This window comes from Heliangelus exortis, chromosome 20, assembly GCF_036169615.1.
Source record: "Heliangelus exortis chromosome 20, bHelExo1.hap1, whole genome shotgun sequence".
Classification (NCBI taxonomy): domain Eukaryota; kingdom Metazoa; phylum Chordata; class Aves; order Apodiformes; family Trochilidae; genus Heliangelus; species Heliangelus exortis.
The window spans coordinates 9,759,127-9,773,711 of record NC_092441.1 but is presented as its reverse complement, the minus strand read 5'-3'; the positions used below and the strand labels follow the sequence as shown (position 1 = coordinate 9,773,711).

The 14,585-nt window shown below is 44.7% G+C and overlaps 1 protein-coding gene across 1 annotated transcript in view; it reads left to right on the top strand.

The window, feature by feature from the left end:
- The window catches only part of STX8 (syntaxin 8), a 100,800-nt gene that overhangs the window by 4,347 nt on the left and 81,868 nt on the right, over positions 1–14,585 (top strand). The window contains exons 3-6 of the mRNA XM_071764519.1: positions 480–574; positions 2,469–2,579; positions 11,091–11,215; positions 12,249–12,341. Coding sequence (XP_071620620.1) covers positions 480–574; positions 2,469–2,579; positions 11,091–11,215; positions 12,249–12,341 — 424 coding nt within the window. The remainder of the gene's footprint in view (positions 1–479; positions 575–2,468; positions 2,580–11,090; positions 11,216–12,248; positions 12,342–14,585) is intronic.

Below are 14,585 nucleotides of genomic sequence, written 5' to 3'. Positions count from 1 at the left end.
CCTGAATTGGGTTGGGAACTTTTTATTTTATAAAGTCTGGAGTGGAGGAAATGCTTGAACCTGTAGCAACCTTCCCTCCAGTCCTGGGAGCTGGGACAGAAACCTGGGGGCAGAAGAATCTGATGCCTGGACTTGCAGTGAAGATCAGAGGAAAGAACTGGAAAGCTAACTGGAAAATATTAAAATGTGCTGAAGTGTTTTGCCCATATAAAGGAGTGTGTTTATAAAGACTTGAAAGAAAGCTCTCTCCATATTAAACAGCATTAATAAGCTAGAATTGTGTTTGCAAAACCAGCCCTATTTATCTCATTATTTTGTAAGCAGACACAGCAGTTAACTGCATTGTTCCCTCTCTGGCAGACTCTCTTGCTTTAGAAGGGAGTCCTTGTCACCTGCATGCAGTAGTGACACCTCTTATGCAAATACAACCTAGGCAAATAAAAAAAAAAAAAGTAAAATTAATCTCTCTTTCCCCTTAGGTCAATGTGGTCATCAGGTCCTTGCTGCAGAATCTTGGAGAGAAGATTGATCAGCTGAAGGACTCACTGCTCCGGGCTGTAGCAACACACCAAATGTATCTGTAAACATCAACCCCCTGACCTTTCTGTGCTGTTGGACTGGAAAAATATGCTGTAATTACTCTGCCACACAACTGGGGTTTTTCCCTCATTCCTTTTTTTTTTAAGAAGACTTTCTCACTAGGACTGTGCTGCTGCTGAAGGTTTTTGTTGCAGCTGCAGTGCAGGAAGAGTTGGGCATGGCTGGGGGGTGGGCAGGAGGCTTCTTGTGTCAGAGAGGAGCTTCACAAGATGTCTGAGCAATCCCAGAGCTGCCACTGTGCAGCCTGTGCTGGGGCTGCTGGTGCCTGAGCTGGGCTCCTCAGAGAACCTGCTCAGGTGGTGCTGGTTCCTGTGGGCTCAGCTGCTGGTTCCTGTGGGCTCAGGTCGTGCTGGTTCCTCTGGGTTCAGCTGGTGCTGGGGGTTCCTGTGGGCTCAGGTGGTGCTGGTTCCTGTGGGCTCAGCTGGTGCTGGGGGTTCCTGTGGGCTCAGCTGGTGCTGGTTCCTGTGGGTTCAGCTGGTGCTGGTTCCTGTGGGCTCAGGTGGTGCTGGGGGTTCCTCTGGGCTCAGGTGGTGCTGGGAGTTCTTCTGGGCTCGGGTGGTGCTGGGGGTTCCTGTGGGCTCAGCTGGTGCTGGGGGTTCCTGTGGGCTCAGCTGGTGCTGGTTCCTGTGGGCTCAGCTGGTGCTGGGGGTTCCTGTGGGCTCAGCTGGTGCTGGGGGTTCTTCTGGGCTCAGGTGGTGCTGGTTCCTCTGGGCTCAGGTGCTGGAGTTGGGCAGGAGGAAGGGTGAAGCTGTGGGCAGGGATGTGGCAGCCCTGACTTGGACTGATTTAAGGAGCAATGAAACTACACCTTTTATGTCAAAATGTTTTAAAATGAGTCTTGGAGAGGAATCCTGGGCTTGTTTCTGGGAGCCTCACCCTGTGGCCTGGCTTGGATTTGCTGCTCTTTCCCTACACTGGGATAGTCAGGCTCAAGGACCCAGAGAGTCCATCCATCTCCCTGGAGATGTCCAGCAGCAGTCTGGTTTCATCAATAAATGTTTAATTTCAAGCTTAGCTACAGCAGAAATCCCTTCTAATCCCTCTGAGTGCTGTGCTGATACAGAACTTTCCTGTTCAGTGAGTGCTTGAGAGCAGACAAATGCTGCTGCTGTGCCAGAAAAGATACACAAATCAGTTCAGTTGTTGCCTAATCTCCTGAGCAGTGCTTGGAGGAGAGATAGTCCTTCAAAACATCCCTGAGATTAATTAAAAAAAAGGGAACGTGTGTCCCCTGTTGAAACTGCAGCACTGCAGGGCATCTTGTCTCAGAGATACTGCATGGATTGGTTTTCTGCCTCTTCAGGGTGTTCTGCTGATTAAATTGTAAGTGCAAGCAGACACTCAGAGTAAATTTTTGGTTGTTTGCTGGTCACTTGCTGGGAGCTACTCACCTGGTCTGTGTTACCAGCCTCCAGTGAAAGAAGAATCATGAAATATGATTTATCTTGGATTTTTGGAGGGGGAAATGCTGTTCTTAACACTTAGGGTGATTTGGCAGCAAATAGCCTCCCAGTTCTCTTACTACTGAGATGATGACTTGAAGATCACACTGTCACTGTATGGAACCTTTTATTTGAACCATGTAAATGTCAGAAGCACATTTAGGATCACAGATTTCATTCAGAAAAACGTGACCAATCCTTCTGTTAGATGGTACAGCTTTCCCTTGAGCTAAAATAGTCATTCCAGTCAATTTTGACCATCAGGAAGCCTGATTTATTTTTAAGAACGTGTAACAGCTGTTATTTTATATTCTAAAGTTAATTAATTTTATATTCTTTATATTTATATTCTTTATATTAATTTTATATTCTAAAGTTAAAGTTCTTTGGTGGTTTTAAGTTTGGTCCTTAACCCAGCACCATCAGCACCCAGCTGGAAGGAGACAGGAGGCAGAATTTGGTGGATGAGCTGCTCACAAGGCAGAAACAGCTGCAGGCATCCTACAGGAATGAAGGCCCAGAGCCAGATGTGATCAGGTAGGTGATCTCTGCTTCGTGTCCACTGAACTCACCTCCACCTGTAGCAAACTCTGGTTTTGTTTGCTTAGAAACTGTGTGCTTTGTCTAAGGACAGCATCAGGAGCTAGAGGGATATATCCAGGGAACAGAGAGAGTCTTGGAAGAGGCAGTAGCTAAGCAGTGTCAGTGACTGAGTGGGACTGCTGGGTGCCATGGTCCATGTTCTGTGCAAAATTCTTGGAAAGAAAGCTGTGGGGATGAGGCTTAAGCTTCAAACAGTCCCCAGTGGTTGTATTGTGCAGCAGTCAGCAGGAGCCTTCACATGGAATACATTTTAATTTCCATCTTGGTGTGTCCTTCACAGCTGGGAAAAATAATTATGGTTAATGGCCTTCAAGTTGTGCTTTCCTTAGGATGCAGTCCTCATCTAGGCCCTTTCTAGTGGAAGGAGTTTGTTTGTCATGTCTAACAGGTTCTTAGAAGCCATCCCTGGTGGTCTCTGTGTGATCAGGAAGGAAGGCAGAGCCTTTCCATCAAGTGTGAAATTCAGGTCTCTGCCCTGGCTTGGGGAATTACCAGCAGTGCATGAGTTGTAGGAGTATGTTTGAGGCTTGCTGAGGAGCTCCTTGCACCCTTAGCACAGGCTGGGGGCTTGGGGACATCAGAACTGAGGTGGCACATGTTGAGGGACAGCTTCAGGAGCATCCCTGGGATGCTGGGTCACAGCCCTATGAGGCCTGAGCCAAGTTTCATGCAAAAAAGGACAAACTCTGCTATCAAAGAGTCTTGAGGCTGCTGTCTCCTGGCCCCATGCAGGTTACTAGATGGGACTCAGTGGGAGAGTTAACCATTTTGGCTAAATTCCAGAGTAGATAATTAAATTTCCTTATCCTAATTCAGCTTCTGCAGAGCCAGGTAATCTTCTGTCCTTCAAAATAGCAAAAAGAGCAGTGGAGCTGCAGGCTGAGGTTGCAAAGCTTGCTCTATGTCCTGAAATCACTCTGGAGTGTAGACTGGAATTGGTGAATCTTTGTTTTAAAGCCTTTTTTTTTTTTTTTTTTTTTTTTTTAAATGACCACATTTTCTTGGAGCCTTTACATGACTCATGGCTGCTGGGCCCAGGCAGGTATTTTATTGCTGTGGGATTTTTTATTGATGTGCAGCAGTGCTCAGGTGCTGGGGGTCAGGCAGGGGCTGGAGCTGTGGTCTGGGGCTGAGCCCAGCATCCTCACCTCTGCTGAGCCCTGGGGTAGGGAGAGCTCCCTCTGAAGAGTGCAGAGATATCCCTGCTATGGGCACCTGCAATAGAAATATGGATTTTTAGGCTTTTTTTATCTTGTGCTTCTAGGCAGCAGGCACTTTCTGGTGCACTGTATTCACTGGACCTTTTGTAGAAATACACAGAGCTGCATTTTATCCAAGCCTGGTGTAAAGCTGCTGGCTGAGGGGAGACTGAAAACCTCTCCTCACTGAGAAGGTTTCTGGTGTTTGTAATATGTAAGCTCACAGCCCTAGAACAGAACAAAGCTTAATTTTATTTTATTTTTCAACTCATACTTTTGAAGAAATTTGTGAGCCTTTTTTACTGTTCTTTGAGAACCAGTCCCTTTTCAGCCCTGTGCTGTTGAAAATGGCAGAGACAGTTTTGATGTCATTGTAGGGTAAACAAATTGGGCACCAATGTCAATGTTATGTCCTACAATAACTACTGAAAATAAGATTATTGTATTTTTTTTTTTTTCTAGATTGTTTGCTTTGTGTATTTTGGAGCCAGTGTAAGAGTTACTCAGAGTTGAACTGCTGGTTTTCTGTGTTGATTTTGTGGGTGTCTGAGCAGAAATGTGATTTAGAGGTTGGTTCCTGATGGCTTTTGTGCTTTGGGGTTGTGTTTTAGCCAAAGCACTTTGTGGTTTGCCATCTTTGTGTAGCCAGACACTGTCAGTGCAGCACCTGCTGCTTGGGGTAAAACTGTGGACTTTATCCAAATCCATTAATTCTTCCAGTTTTGGCATTTTCCAGTAGAAATCCACTTTAATGCTTCTGGCTCTTCAATCTATTGCTGACTTAACCAAAAATGGGGGAAGCAGCAAAGAGGCAAAAATGGGCTTGGGGATGGATGCTGGGAGAAAGCCCTTGTGTGTTGCCTGCCCTGGGCACCCCCAGCCTCTGGGGTTGCTGCTGAGAAGCAGAGAAAGGGGGTGAGGATTCAACCCTGGAGCTGCCCTGGTGTGAAGGTGTCTAGGCAGACAGGAGGAAAATATCAAAATCCCATAATAATTTCAAGCTCCATTAGAAACCATCCTGGAAACCAGTATTTTCCAGCCCAAGATAACATCAGAGACACTATTTATTTGCTAGTGTTGCAAGGGCTTGAAGTTTTATAGTTCTCTTTTAACTTCTTCAATTAAAAATGGATAAAACTCTGCCAACTATTTTCTGCCTGGTTAATTCACACCCCTTCCACATTCTCCCTTGTAGGTCTTGTTTTCAGTGGTGTGGGCAGGGTCTGAACCCTGTGCCAGGAAATCAAACCAGTGCCTGTCCCACACCTGGGTCCTCTTCTCCCCTGGCTGCCCTCCTGCTCAAAGGGACAGAGGACACAGCTTCTGGGAGGGTTAAGCTGCTGCTTTCAGCACTGCCTTTATCTAAAATTACTGCAGAATTTGGAACAGCCTGCTTTGGTTTTCAGTAGGTGGCAAGGGCCACTCTCTGAGTGTGCCTGAAGTCTGGAAGTCAGCTTTTCCCCCTGCATGAGAAAAATCAGCACATGTTATTGGATTAAGTTCTAGCAGTGACACTTTTCTCTGGTTTTGTATTGGTTTTCCATATCTAATCCATCTCTGATGTGACAGCACCCATTTCCAGGAGTCTTTCTTTCCAGCAGTCATTCCTTTCATTAACCTTCTTGCACCACTGATCACATATTTATTGTCCCCACGGCCTGGAACTGGGAAGGTTTCACCAGAATTAATCTTCGTTTGTATTTGGTCACCAGTCAGTGAGTTTTAACATCCTTTGAAAACTGCTGTGGAGCTATTTCTGATTGCAAAGTACAGTGGCCTTAATGCTCTCAGTATTTATCCTTCCTGACAAGCTGGGCCAGCACTCAGGGCAGGACACTGCAGCTCTGGGTGTAGCATTAGGTTACCTCCCAGTGCTGTGGCCCTTCATTAAAATGCAACTGGAATTTTCCAGGGGAAAGGCTGTGGTGTTTATGTGCCTCTGTTGGAGCAGGATCAGTTAAATTTTCTTTAATTGGTTTTCAATAGGCAGTTCCCATATCTTCTCCCCACTTTTTTTTGTGGAAAGAGATCCATGCAGGTTATTCTAAAAGACTCCAAGGGAGTAGGAAACCCCATGGTTTCATGTTGGCTGAAAGCAAGGACTGGGACAAAAAAAAAAAAAAAAAAAAAAAAAAAAAAGGCAGCTAGAAATGTTGACTTGTTGGAAATCAGAAGTCTGTGAGTCTTTAAGCATTTATGGAGGCAAAGGAATCAAAAATATTCCTCCTCCTGCCTGACCAGGTAGTCCCTGTCTAGAGGGATATATCCAGTGATGCATAACTTGTCTGTACTTCCACAGGTGTTTCTTGGTTTCTCTTTGAATTTCTCAAGAATACAGAAAATTTTTGATAGCTGTGGGACACAAAGCACCTTCAGTAACAATTATCCTTTTGGATGAGTCCATATTATTATGATTTTTAATGTGAGTGATCTTTTTTGGGTTTTTTCTGCTCTAATACTTTTCTGTCAGCTGTAGAGTATTTGGGTGTTCTTCCCAAGGGGCATTTTGCCAGCTGCTGAGTAAGCACTGAGTGCCCAACTTTAATCAAGGACCCATTGGGTGCTTAAGTGTTTTTATGGATCTGGCTGTTGTTTAAGGAAGAGCATGTCCTCCTGGGAAAATAAGATGAAAAATAGCTGTTTAGGTGCCTTTAGAACCCCACCCTGCTTCCCTTCCTCCCTACCAGTCCCTGCTGGAAGCTCTCACAGCTGTGGCTTTCTAATGTTGGATGTGATTAGCTTTGTGTTGAGGAGATGGATGGGAAAGGGTGGAAAAAGAGGTGAGCTGTCCATCCCCAACCCCGTGCTTGAGAATGGCTGAGGTTTGAGTCCTAAGATGAAACCTGGGGACTGGATTTTGCAGCATTTATGTGTCCTGGCTGGCAGCTAGGAGCCAGGTGGCTGTAGTTGTCCCAACTCTCTGGGCTCCTTGTCCCCTGTGTGTGCAGACCTGGGGGTGTCCTCATGCCAGCAGCAGGTACAGCCCCTGTTGGAACCCCAGGGATGTTGTGGTCACCCCACATTGAAGGAAGATTCCAGAAAGAGGGTAAAGTCTCCTTGGTGTGGTCAGTGTTGAAGGGAGGGTTTGCATCTTCATGCATCAGAGCATGCCAGAGGTTCCTTTAAGGACCTCACAGAAGCCAGGCCTGTGGTTATGAGAGAAATGCAAGTACAAGCAGTTACAAGGAATAGTAAAGAGCAGATATTTGAACACAGCAGAGTAAGTCAAACCCTGTCATTTTGGGCATTGTGCCTGAATGGGTGTTACTAAAGCTACTGGCTCCTTAGCCTCGGGGAACAAATGGCAGCAGGAGGGCAGCTTTTAAGGCTGAGCTCCTTGCTTTATGTTTTACCTCCTATGCTTGCTCAAAACCACCAGAAGTTTCCAGCCCAGGGTTGTTTCTGTCCCAGCAGTGTCACTGCATGATGCTGTGGCCCTGGTGGCACAGGGACAGCCACTGCCCTGGGTACAACCTGGGAGCTGCAGGTGATGGAGTTGTTTGATCATTTTGTGAGCAGGACAAACAGTCTCAGGAGATTTGCCCCTTCACCTTTTCTCTGGATGTAATTCTACAAGATGCCAGCCTTTTCTAGAAAGAATTCCTTCTTATTCCCAAGTGCCAGGGCCTGTAGAGGTGAGGGGTTTTTGATGGGGACTGTATAAGCTGGTTTGTATGCAGTGCTGTGTCCAACCTTGCATAGTGAGGTATGGTGTAGAAAGCAGGTGGTAATATTTGATAGGAGGATTAATCTCTATTTTGAGGGTTTGCATAGGAAAATGAGGCTGCTCTGAAATAAAATGGTTTTATATAGGTGACCTTCCCTAGGGACACTTAACCCTGGTGTAACACCATCTCCTGGGTGTGGTTTCTTGCCACCCCTCTGTCCCCCAGACACCCCATTCCAAGTGGATGTGTTATTCCAAGGGAAGTGTCCCCCCACAACTCTGCAAACACTCCCAGGTTGTTGCTTGTCCTGTGCTGCTCTGCAGGCACCTGGTGGTGGTTGGGAGCTGCAGGAGGGGCTGTGCCCATGGGTTGGGAAGGAATTTGGGATCCTGGAGGTGCTGCAAGGGCAGCTGTGCAGCATCTGGGGTGATGCAGCTTCCCTTCAGTGACACCAGTGGGACCAGTTAACCCAGCTGGGGGTTAGTGGTGTCAAGAGCATAGTGAATGTGAAACACGTGGGAATTGGGTCTTGTGCCAGTGGAGCTGGGGAGTCCTCTGGCAGCTGCAGGCAGTGCTGTCCCTTCTCTGGGCATCCATCAGGAGTGGTCCTGGTGGGAAAGTCTCCACCTGGGAAGGGACCTGGAGGGGCTTTGGAAGTGCTCATTTGTTTGCTTTGTTTCATTTTAGTTTGGTTTGAGGGGGAGCTTTTGCTTTGCATGTTAAAATTACACTTGTTTTATTTACTAGCTTGAAGCTTCCTGAAATACACTAACAGCCAGAGTGAGCAATTAAATCATGAGAGAATACCCCCACTTCTTCCCCATCACTTGGAGCTTGACCTGTGTGTCCCAGCTGAGCTGCCCTGGGCACTTCAAAGAGCCCCAGTCTGTAACTCTGTGGTTAAGGGAACCTTCAAGTGATCAGACAACCAATTGTCATATGACCCAGGTTTTGTTCAGGATTCAGTCTTGCTGATCAGTCTTCTAAACCCATAAGCCTTGATGTGTGGCCTTGGTCTGAAGTAAGCACTGGTTGACTAATCTAAGTTACTTGGGAAGTTCTCTAAGAATTACCAGTGAAACAATGCCCTCTGGAAGATAAGCCCTCCCTTGTTGAGCAATGACAGAGCTCCCTGGTTTTAAACCCCATCAGCTTTTATACTTGGGTGCCTTGCTAAGCCTTGTAATTAGTTAAATCTGCTCCTATAATCAGAAGCCATCCACACACTCCACTGCTCTGGGAGGGTTTCAAAGGTTTAGGTGATTAACTTGGCGGGGGCAGTGGGTGGCTAATTGGATAAGCTTTAATCTTCACACCACCAAAGTGAAACATGGGCAGATCAGAGGAAGTAGGAAGTTCTGCTGTGTGGTGTGGGAAGGTAGTTACCAAACATGTCAAAGATTATTGTAACAAGCAGCCCAGTTGTCATGACCCAACCTACAAGAATAGGGCAGATTATAGGGGGGGGTGGGAGAGAGTGAGCAGTGCAAATTATTTCACATTTGCTTGCCTTGGTGCTTTTTTTTTTTTTTTTTTTCTCCAGCAGGCAGGAATAGTTGTGCTCTTTTTATCAAGCAGAGAGCTTAATGTTCTGTTTGCTTTATTGGAGTAATTTTGTCAGATGTTGTTGACCCTAGATTTTGTGTGCTTGCTGGTTGAACTGCTGCCCTGGGAGCACTGCAGGGATTTTTGCAGTTCCAGAAGTGTCACATTTCTGCTGCCTGTAGCTTTGTGGATCTGGTAGCAGTCATGAGATTAGAAAACAGAAGAGTGTGTTTAGTCCCTCGAGGCAGTGAAGAAAGCTGGGGACTGTGTAAAACTGTGTTTCAGGGGTGTGTATCTTGGACTAATCAGGCCTGATTTCCCTACCCTGGGAAATCCATGGACATTTTAGTGGAGATGCAGAAGGCTGGAGGAATCCCAGCTCCTGGGTTTGGGTGCCAGCTGGTTTCTGCCAGAGGAGCAGCTTGGGCTCTGCTCCCAGTGATGTTCCAGCATCCTCAGGATGGTTCCCTGAGATGCTGGGATTTACAAAATGTGCTTGTTACTCCTCTAGCAAAAAGTTACTGTTTTTAATTTATTGTTCTGACAAACTCATCACCTTGAGATGGAGTTGAACGAATACATAAAAATCTTCAAATGAGAAGTAAAGGGTTTTAAAACATACCAGGCTGTGGATGCCAGGAGGAGCCTGGTTGTGCCTGGGATTTATGGAACCCCTGAAACTCCCATGGCAGAGGTGAATTATTTTTTCATCACTGTTGATTCATCTCACGGCCAGGAGATGTCTCTCCTTCACCACAATTCCTCAAGGAACCCCTAGACACAAGTTGAGGGTTTTGCTTGAACAAACCCTTGCTCTAGAACTTCAGTCATCTCCCTGAGAGCTGGAGCTCAGCCCCTGCCCCAGCTCCATGGATACCTCTGCAGAATTAACTGCTTTGGGTGCAGGGTTCTGACCACAGAATAATTTTGAGGATATGGCAGCGTTTCAGTATAGAACACACAGAAGCAGCATGTGACAGCAACAACAACAACAACAAAAAAAAATAGATCTTAGTGTAATTATAAATTTCTGAGAATTTGCAACATCTTGAAAGTGCTTTCTGTTCTTATGGTGCTTGTGGAAGTGTTTTGGGAAAGAATAGGGTGAAGATAAAATGGGAATAACATACAGAGTGTGCAAAAAACCAGAAGGAAAAGCAAAATCCCTTGCTTATGTCCTGCTGTTGAGGAACTGATTTTATGATGAATTTTATGCCAAATCTTTGCAGGTTTGGGTTCCAGTGGTTCACAGTGTCAGCTCAGGTTTTTCTTGTAGGAGAAACCAATGAAAAGCTGAAAGGCAGAAACCAGAAATATACTGAGAAAAATCCTGAAGTGGCATTTCTTTTTCCTGCTTGAATTTATGTGCCCTGCACATGAAAAACTTCATTTTCTGTTGTAATCAGGGAAGTGTCTATAATGTGAACAGCCTCAAGTCATAATTCTTTGAGAAAAAACCCAGAACTTGATTACTCTTTCGTTTAAGAGCACATGTGCCTGGCTTCTTGCTCATGGTGACACCAGGCTGGGAGAGCAACCCTGTAACTTCCAGCTCCAGGGTTTGAAGTACAGAAATGGTTGGTTCAGGATTGCAGAAAATCTGTAGCCACATCTGATTGGGTCTGTATTAATGTGTTGATCTTTTTACTGTGGGAAGGTTTCTGTCCCTCAGTGTTTTCCTAACAAATACATGGCTGATATCTGTATTCCCAGTTCTTTCTGCAGCAGTTTGGATGCTGAGGGTTCCACGTGTAAGCAGTGTTTGCTGTTAACATAACATTTTACTATGTAGCCTGGTTATTTGGTGCAAAATGAATTCTCTCCCTGCTGTACCACTTCTGGGCAGAACTATGGAGCCTGCAAGATGCATTTGCTGTTGGAGCTGCAGATTCTTTTGGGCTGATTTCTGCCAAGATTGCAAAGAACCGAGTCCAACAAATCTGTACATGTGTCTCATCCAGCCAGTCTTGCAAGCACAAGTGACTGGATGAATGGCTTCTGTGGTGAAAATTATTTACTGAAGTTATTTTCAGGTCTAGCCTGATGGCAGGAGGGGTGAAACGAGGTGTAACCAACCCATGGCTCTTGGAAGAATCTGAGGAAACCAGAGGGCTTGGCTTTGGGGATCTCAGGCAGCAGCAGCGAAGGATCATAGAAGGTACAGGAGGCTTTCTGGTTTTCAATAAGCATCACAAGGACTCTGAGAAAAAAATTCAATGTAATAACCTGGGCTGCATCTTTATTCTCCAGAAATGTCAAACATCATAGTTCCAGGTGGTTGTTCTCTATATTTGCAGAAGCAGCATTGTGCTTGCAATATTTTTAACTGGAAACATCTTCTTAAATCAAATTTTCAAAGAGCCTGTAGGACAGGATTTAGACCACATCCATGTGTTTGGTTTGCAGTGGAGAACTCATGAATTGCACAGGGGCAGTGGTGTTACTGCTGTGCTTCAGGCTGGGCTGTGTTAGATATATTCCTGAACTGGAACGAGGTAAAAATTACCTGATCTAAAAAAGGTCTTTAGATTTATTTCCCTCAGCCTCCAGCATCTCTCCTTGTCCTTCTCCTTGACAGCTTTGAGCAAGGAGAGCTGCACACTTTGATTAGGTGCTTGCTAAGGACCAGATGGTATCTGCAAACTGGAGTAGTGAAGGTGATGTGGTTCCTGATACAGAACTGTCTGCAGGGCAGGTGGGAGCCCATCAAACTGCCCCCCGTGTCCCCTCTGTCTCAGGCTCTCTTCCATGCACTCCATCCTCCCCAGCTTCAAAAAGCTTTTTGAATTCTTTGGGCTTTGCATCACCTGTTTGTCTTTTATTAACGTTAAAAGTTTCTTGGAAAATTTAAAAAGGCTAATCAGGGAGATCTCTGCATGTGCCAGCAAAATCTCCTGCATTTATGAATAGGTAACAGCTGAATGTTGAATTTTTGGATTTTATTTTTTAGGTGTCTCAGCTGAATGTCCCAGTGAGAGCAGACAAATCAGTTACCCATCATTCACTTTGTTTTAAGAGTGCTGTTGCCATAAAGCTTCATTTTCATGTTGGGTTGATGTATTTTTTTGATACATTTTAACTCTTGAAGCACAGAGTAAATCTTTTTCCTCACTTCTACATCTTTTATGTGGTACATAGCCTGGTATCTCAGCAGTTTTTCTCATGTAATTTTATCTATTTTTCTGGTGCAGAGCAAGATGCTGGACTTGATGCTCTTTCTTCAATCATATCCCGGCAAAAGCAAATGGGGCAGGAAATTGGGAATGAGCTGGATGAACAGAATGGTAAGAACAAGATTTACAGAGACTCCTTTTGCCTCATTTTTATCTATTTTTTTTTTTTTTTTTTTTTTTTTTTTTACTCATGCAACTGCACAGCTTTTTGCCTACAAAGTAATGACAATAGTGTAAAGTTTTACCTACAGACCAGGGCTACAGAACCCATCTGTTCATGACCTGGTTGTTGGGTTGTGTTTCACCACACACCCTGCTGTGTGTTACAATGGGACATGGGAAATGGTAACATGCACTTGGTATGTTTTTATCAAGCTTGCCTTTTGAAAGAAAAAGTTGCTGATTATTTGTACAAAGTAAAGAATTGGTTTGGTACTTGATCTTTTCTGGTTTTCAGTTTTATGACTGGGGTTTTTTTTGTTTTTACAGTAAGCTTTTATGTGTTGCTGGGTTTCACTTGAGCATTCCTATTCTCTGTCTTTCCTTATTAATTAAATGGAAAAGTCTTGAGCCAGCAATTGAAGGAGCATTGTATTGTTGTCTACTAATGATTTGGAGTCTGAAGGTTTCGTGGCATTGAATGCAGGATCAAATTAAGTGCAATATTGAACTAGAAGAGTACCTATTTTCTTTAAAATGAGCCAGTATCCAAATAGGGCAACTGCTCTCCTGTTAAACACTCTTTGTCACTCACTTAATTGTTCACATGACATCAACTGTCCCTAGGAGAGCAGATCCTCCACTCCTCCTGACTTTTTCATTTCTTACAACATGGTAATAGTTCAATTAGAGCCTTGGAACCTTGCCAGCTTTCTCCTTTGCACAAAGGCTTGTGCCATATGGTTTATCTTTGGGTTGTGTTGTATTTAACCACTGAGAAGGTAAATGTCCTCTTACTTGCTAATAAATGGTAGCTGAATTCTACTTCTTGGACCCATATTTCCCCCCCTTCCCCTTTTTGTATTATTTCTCTGTGTCTGCTCAGAGTGGGGGGGTTCCTGTCTTAATCCCATTACAAGAAGCACTACCTGGGAGCTCCCTTCCCACTGTCAGTAAAGTAAGAGGCCAGCCTTGCATTCCCAACTAAATCCAGGAGAGATGTGGGCCATCTAGAACATTTGTTTATTAAATCCTAAGTTTGTTAAGAAATGGTTTGTGCAGCTGGAAGAAGCTGGGCTTAGTGATTTTTTGATCCTCATGTTTTTTGATCCTCCTCTGACTCATGTGAGTAAAGACATTTTCAGGTAGAAATCTTGGTTTCCTAAGTTTCTTCTTAACTGTTGTAACCTTCTTGTAACTGTCTTCTAATTTTTGTTTAAAAAGTGGTATTAATTGGTTTCTTTCCCTCTAAATAGAAAACAGGTGGGAATCATGAGCATGTTGACTAATTCTCTGTGAAACCTTGGTTGCCCAGGTTGCCCATCAGGAAAAAACAGGAGTTGTGTCCCATTTCCTTCTGGGGGGGTAGGGGAAGGTTCCCCAAATCCTTCTGTTTTCAGGACCCTGAAGGTAATGAGTGTTGCACCATTGCATTTCTGCCTGGCCATGCCAGACTTCTCCTGGCAACGAAGCCTGGAAACATCTGTGAAATTGGGAGTGCATTTAACCCTTTTTTTTTTTTTTTTTTTTTTTTTTTTTTTTGGTGCAAATAAGGCCAGTTTTGACTTGTTTGGCTTATAGATAGTTCCAAAGCTTAGAGCAAAATTCTTAGTTTTCCTGTCAGCTCTTTCTTGAGCAGCTCTTTCTCAAAAGGTGGAAAATGTCTCTAATGCCCAGAGAGTGTGAGGATTGCAGGGCCAGCTCCTGGGAGAAGAGAGCCCTGAGTTGCTTCTGATTCTCACTGTTCTACAATCAGGAGAATAAAACCTGCCAGCCTTGTTTGTCTGAAAAAAGCAGTCTGAAAAAGGTGGGAAATATTCTTTGACTCCTACAGGGAAGCAGATAACTCAGCTTCATGGTTAGTTGGACCTCCTGGGTTTTCTCTGAATTTATGCAATTCCTTTTTTTTTTTTTTTTTTTTTTGGGGGGGGGGGGGGATACAGGGGCTATGGTCAGGTGTTACATGGCCACTGGCATGCTGGGCAAGTTGAAATCACTAGCAGTGCTTTCCAGTGCCTGTTTTCCCTTTGCATATCTTATTTTATGCCCTGTGCTTAATTACCTACAGACTTTTCTTGGGTGCTTTGTCTGATAACTGTCCAGTAATTTTCCCCTTGCTTGGGGAATCTCTTTCCTTCCCAGTGGAAGGATCAGTGATGATGGCATTACCTGTGTGATGGGGAGGCAGGAGAAGTT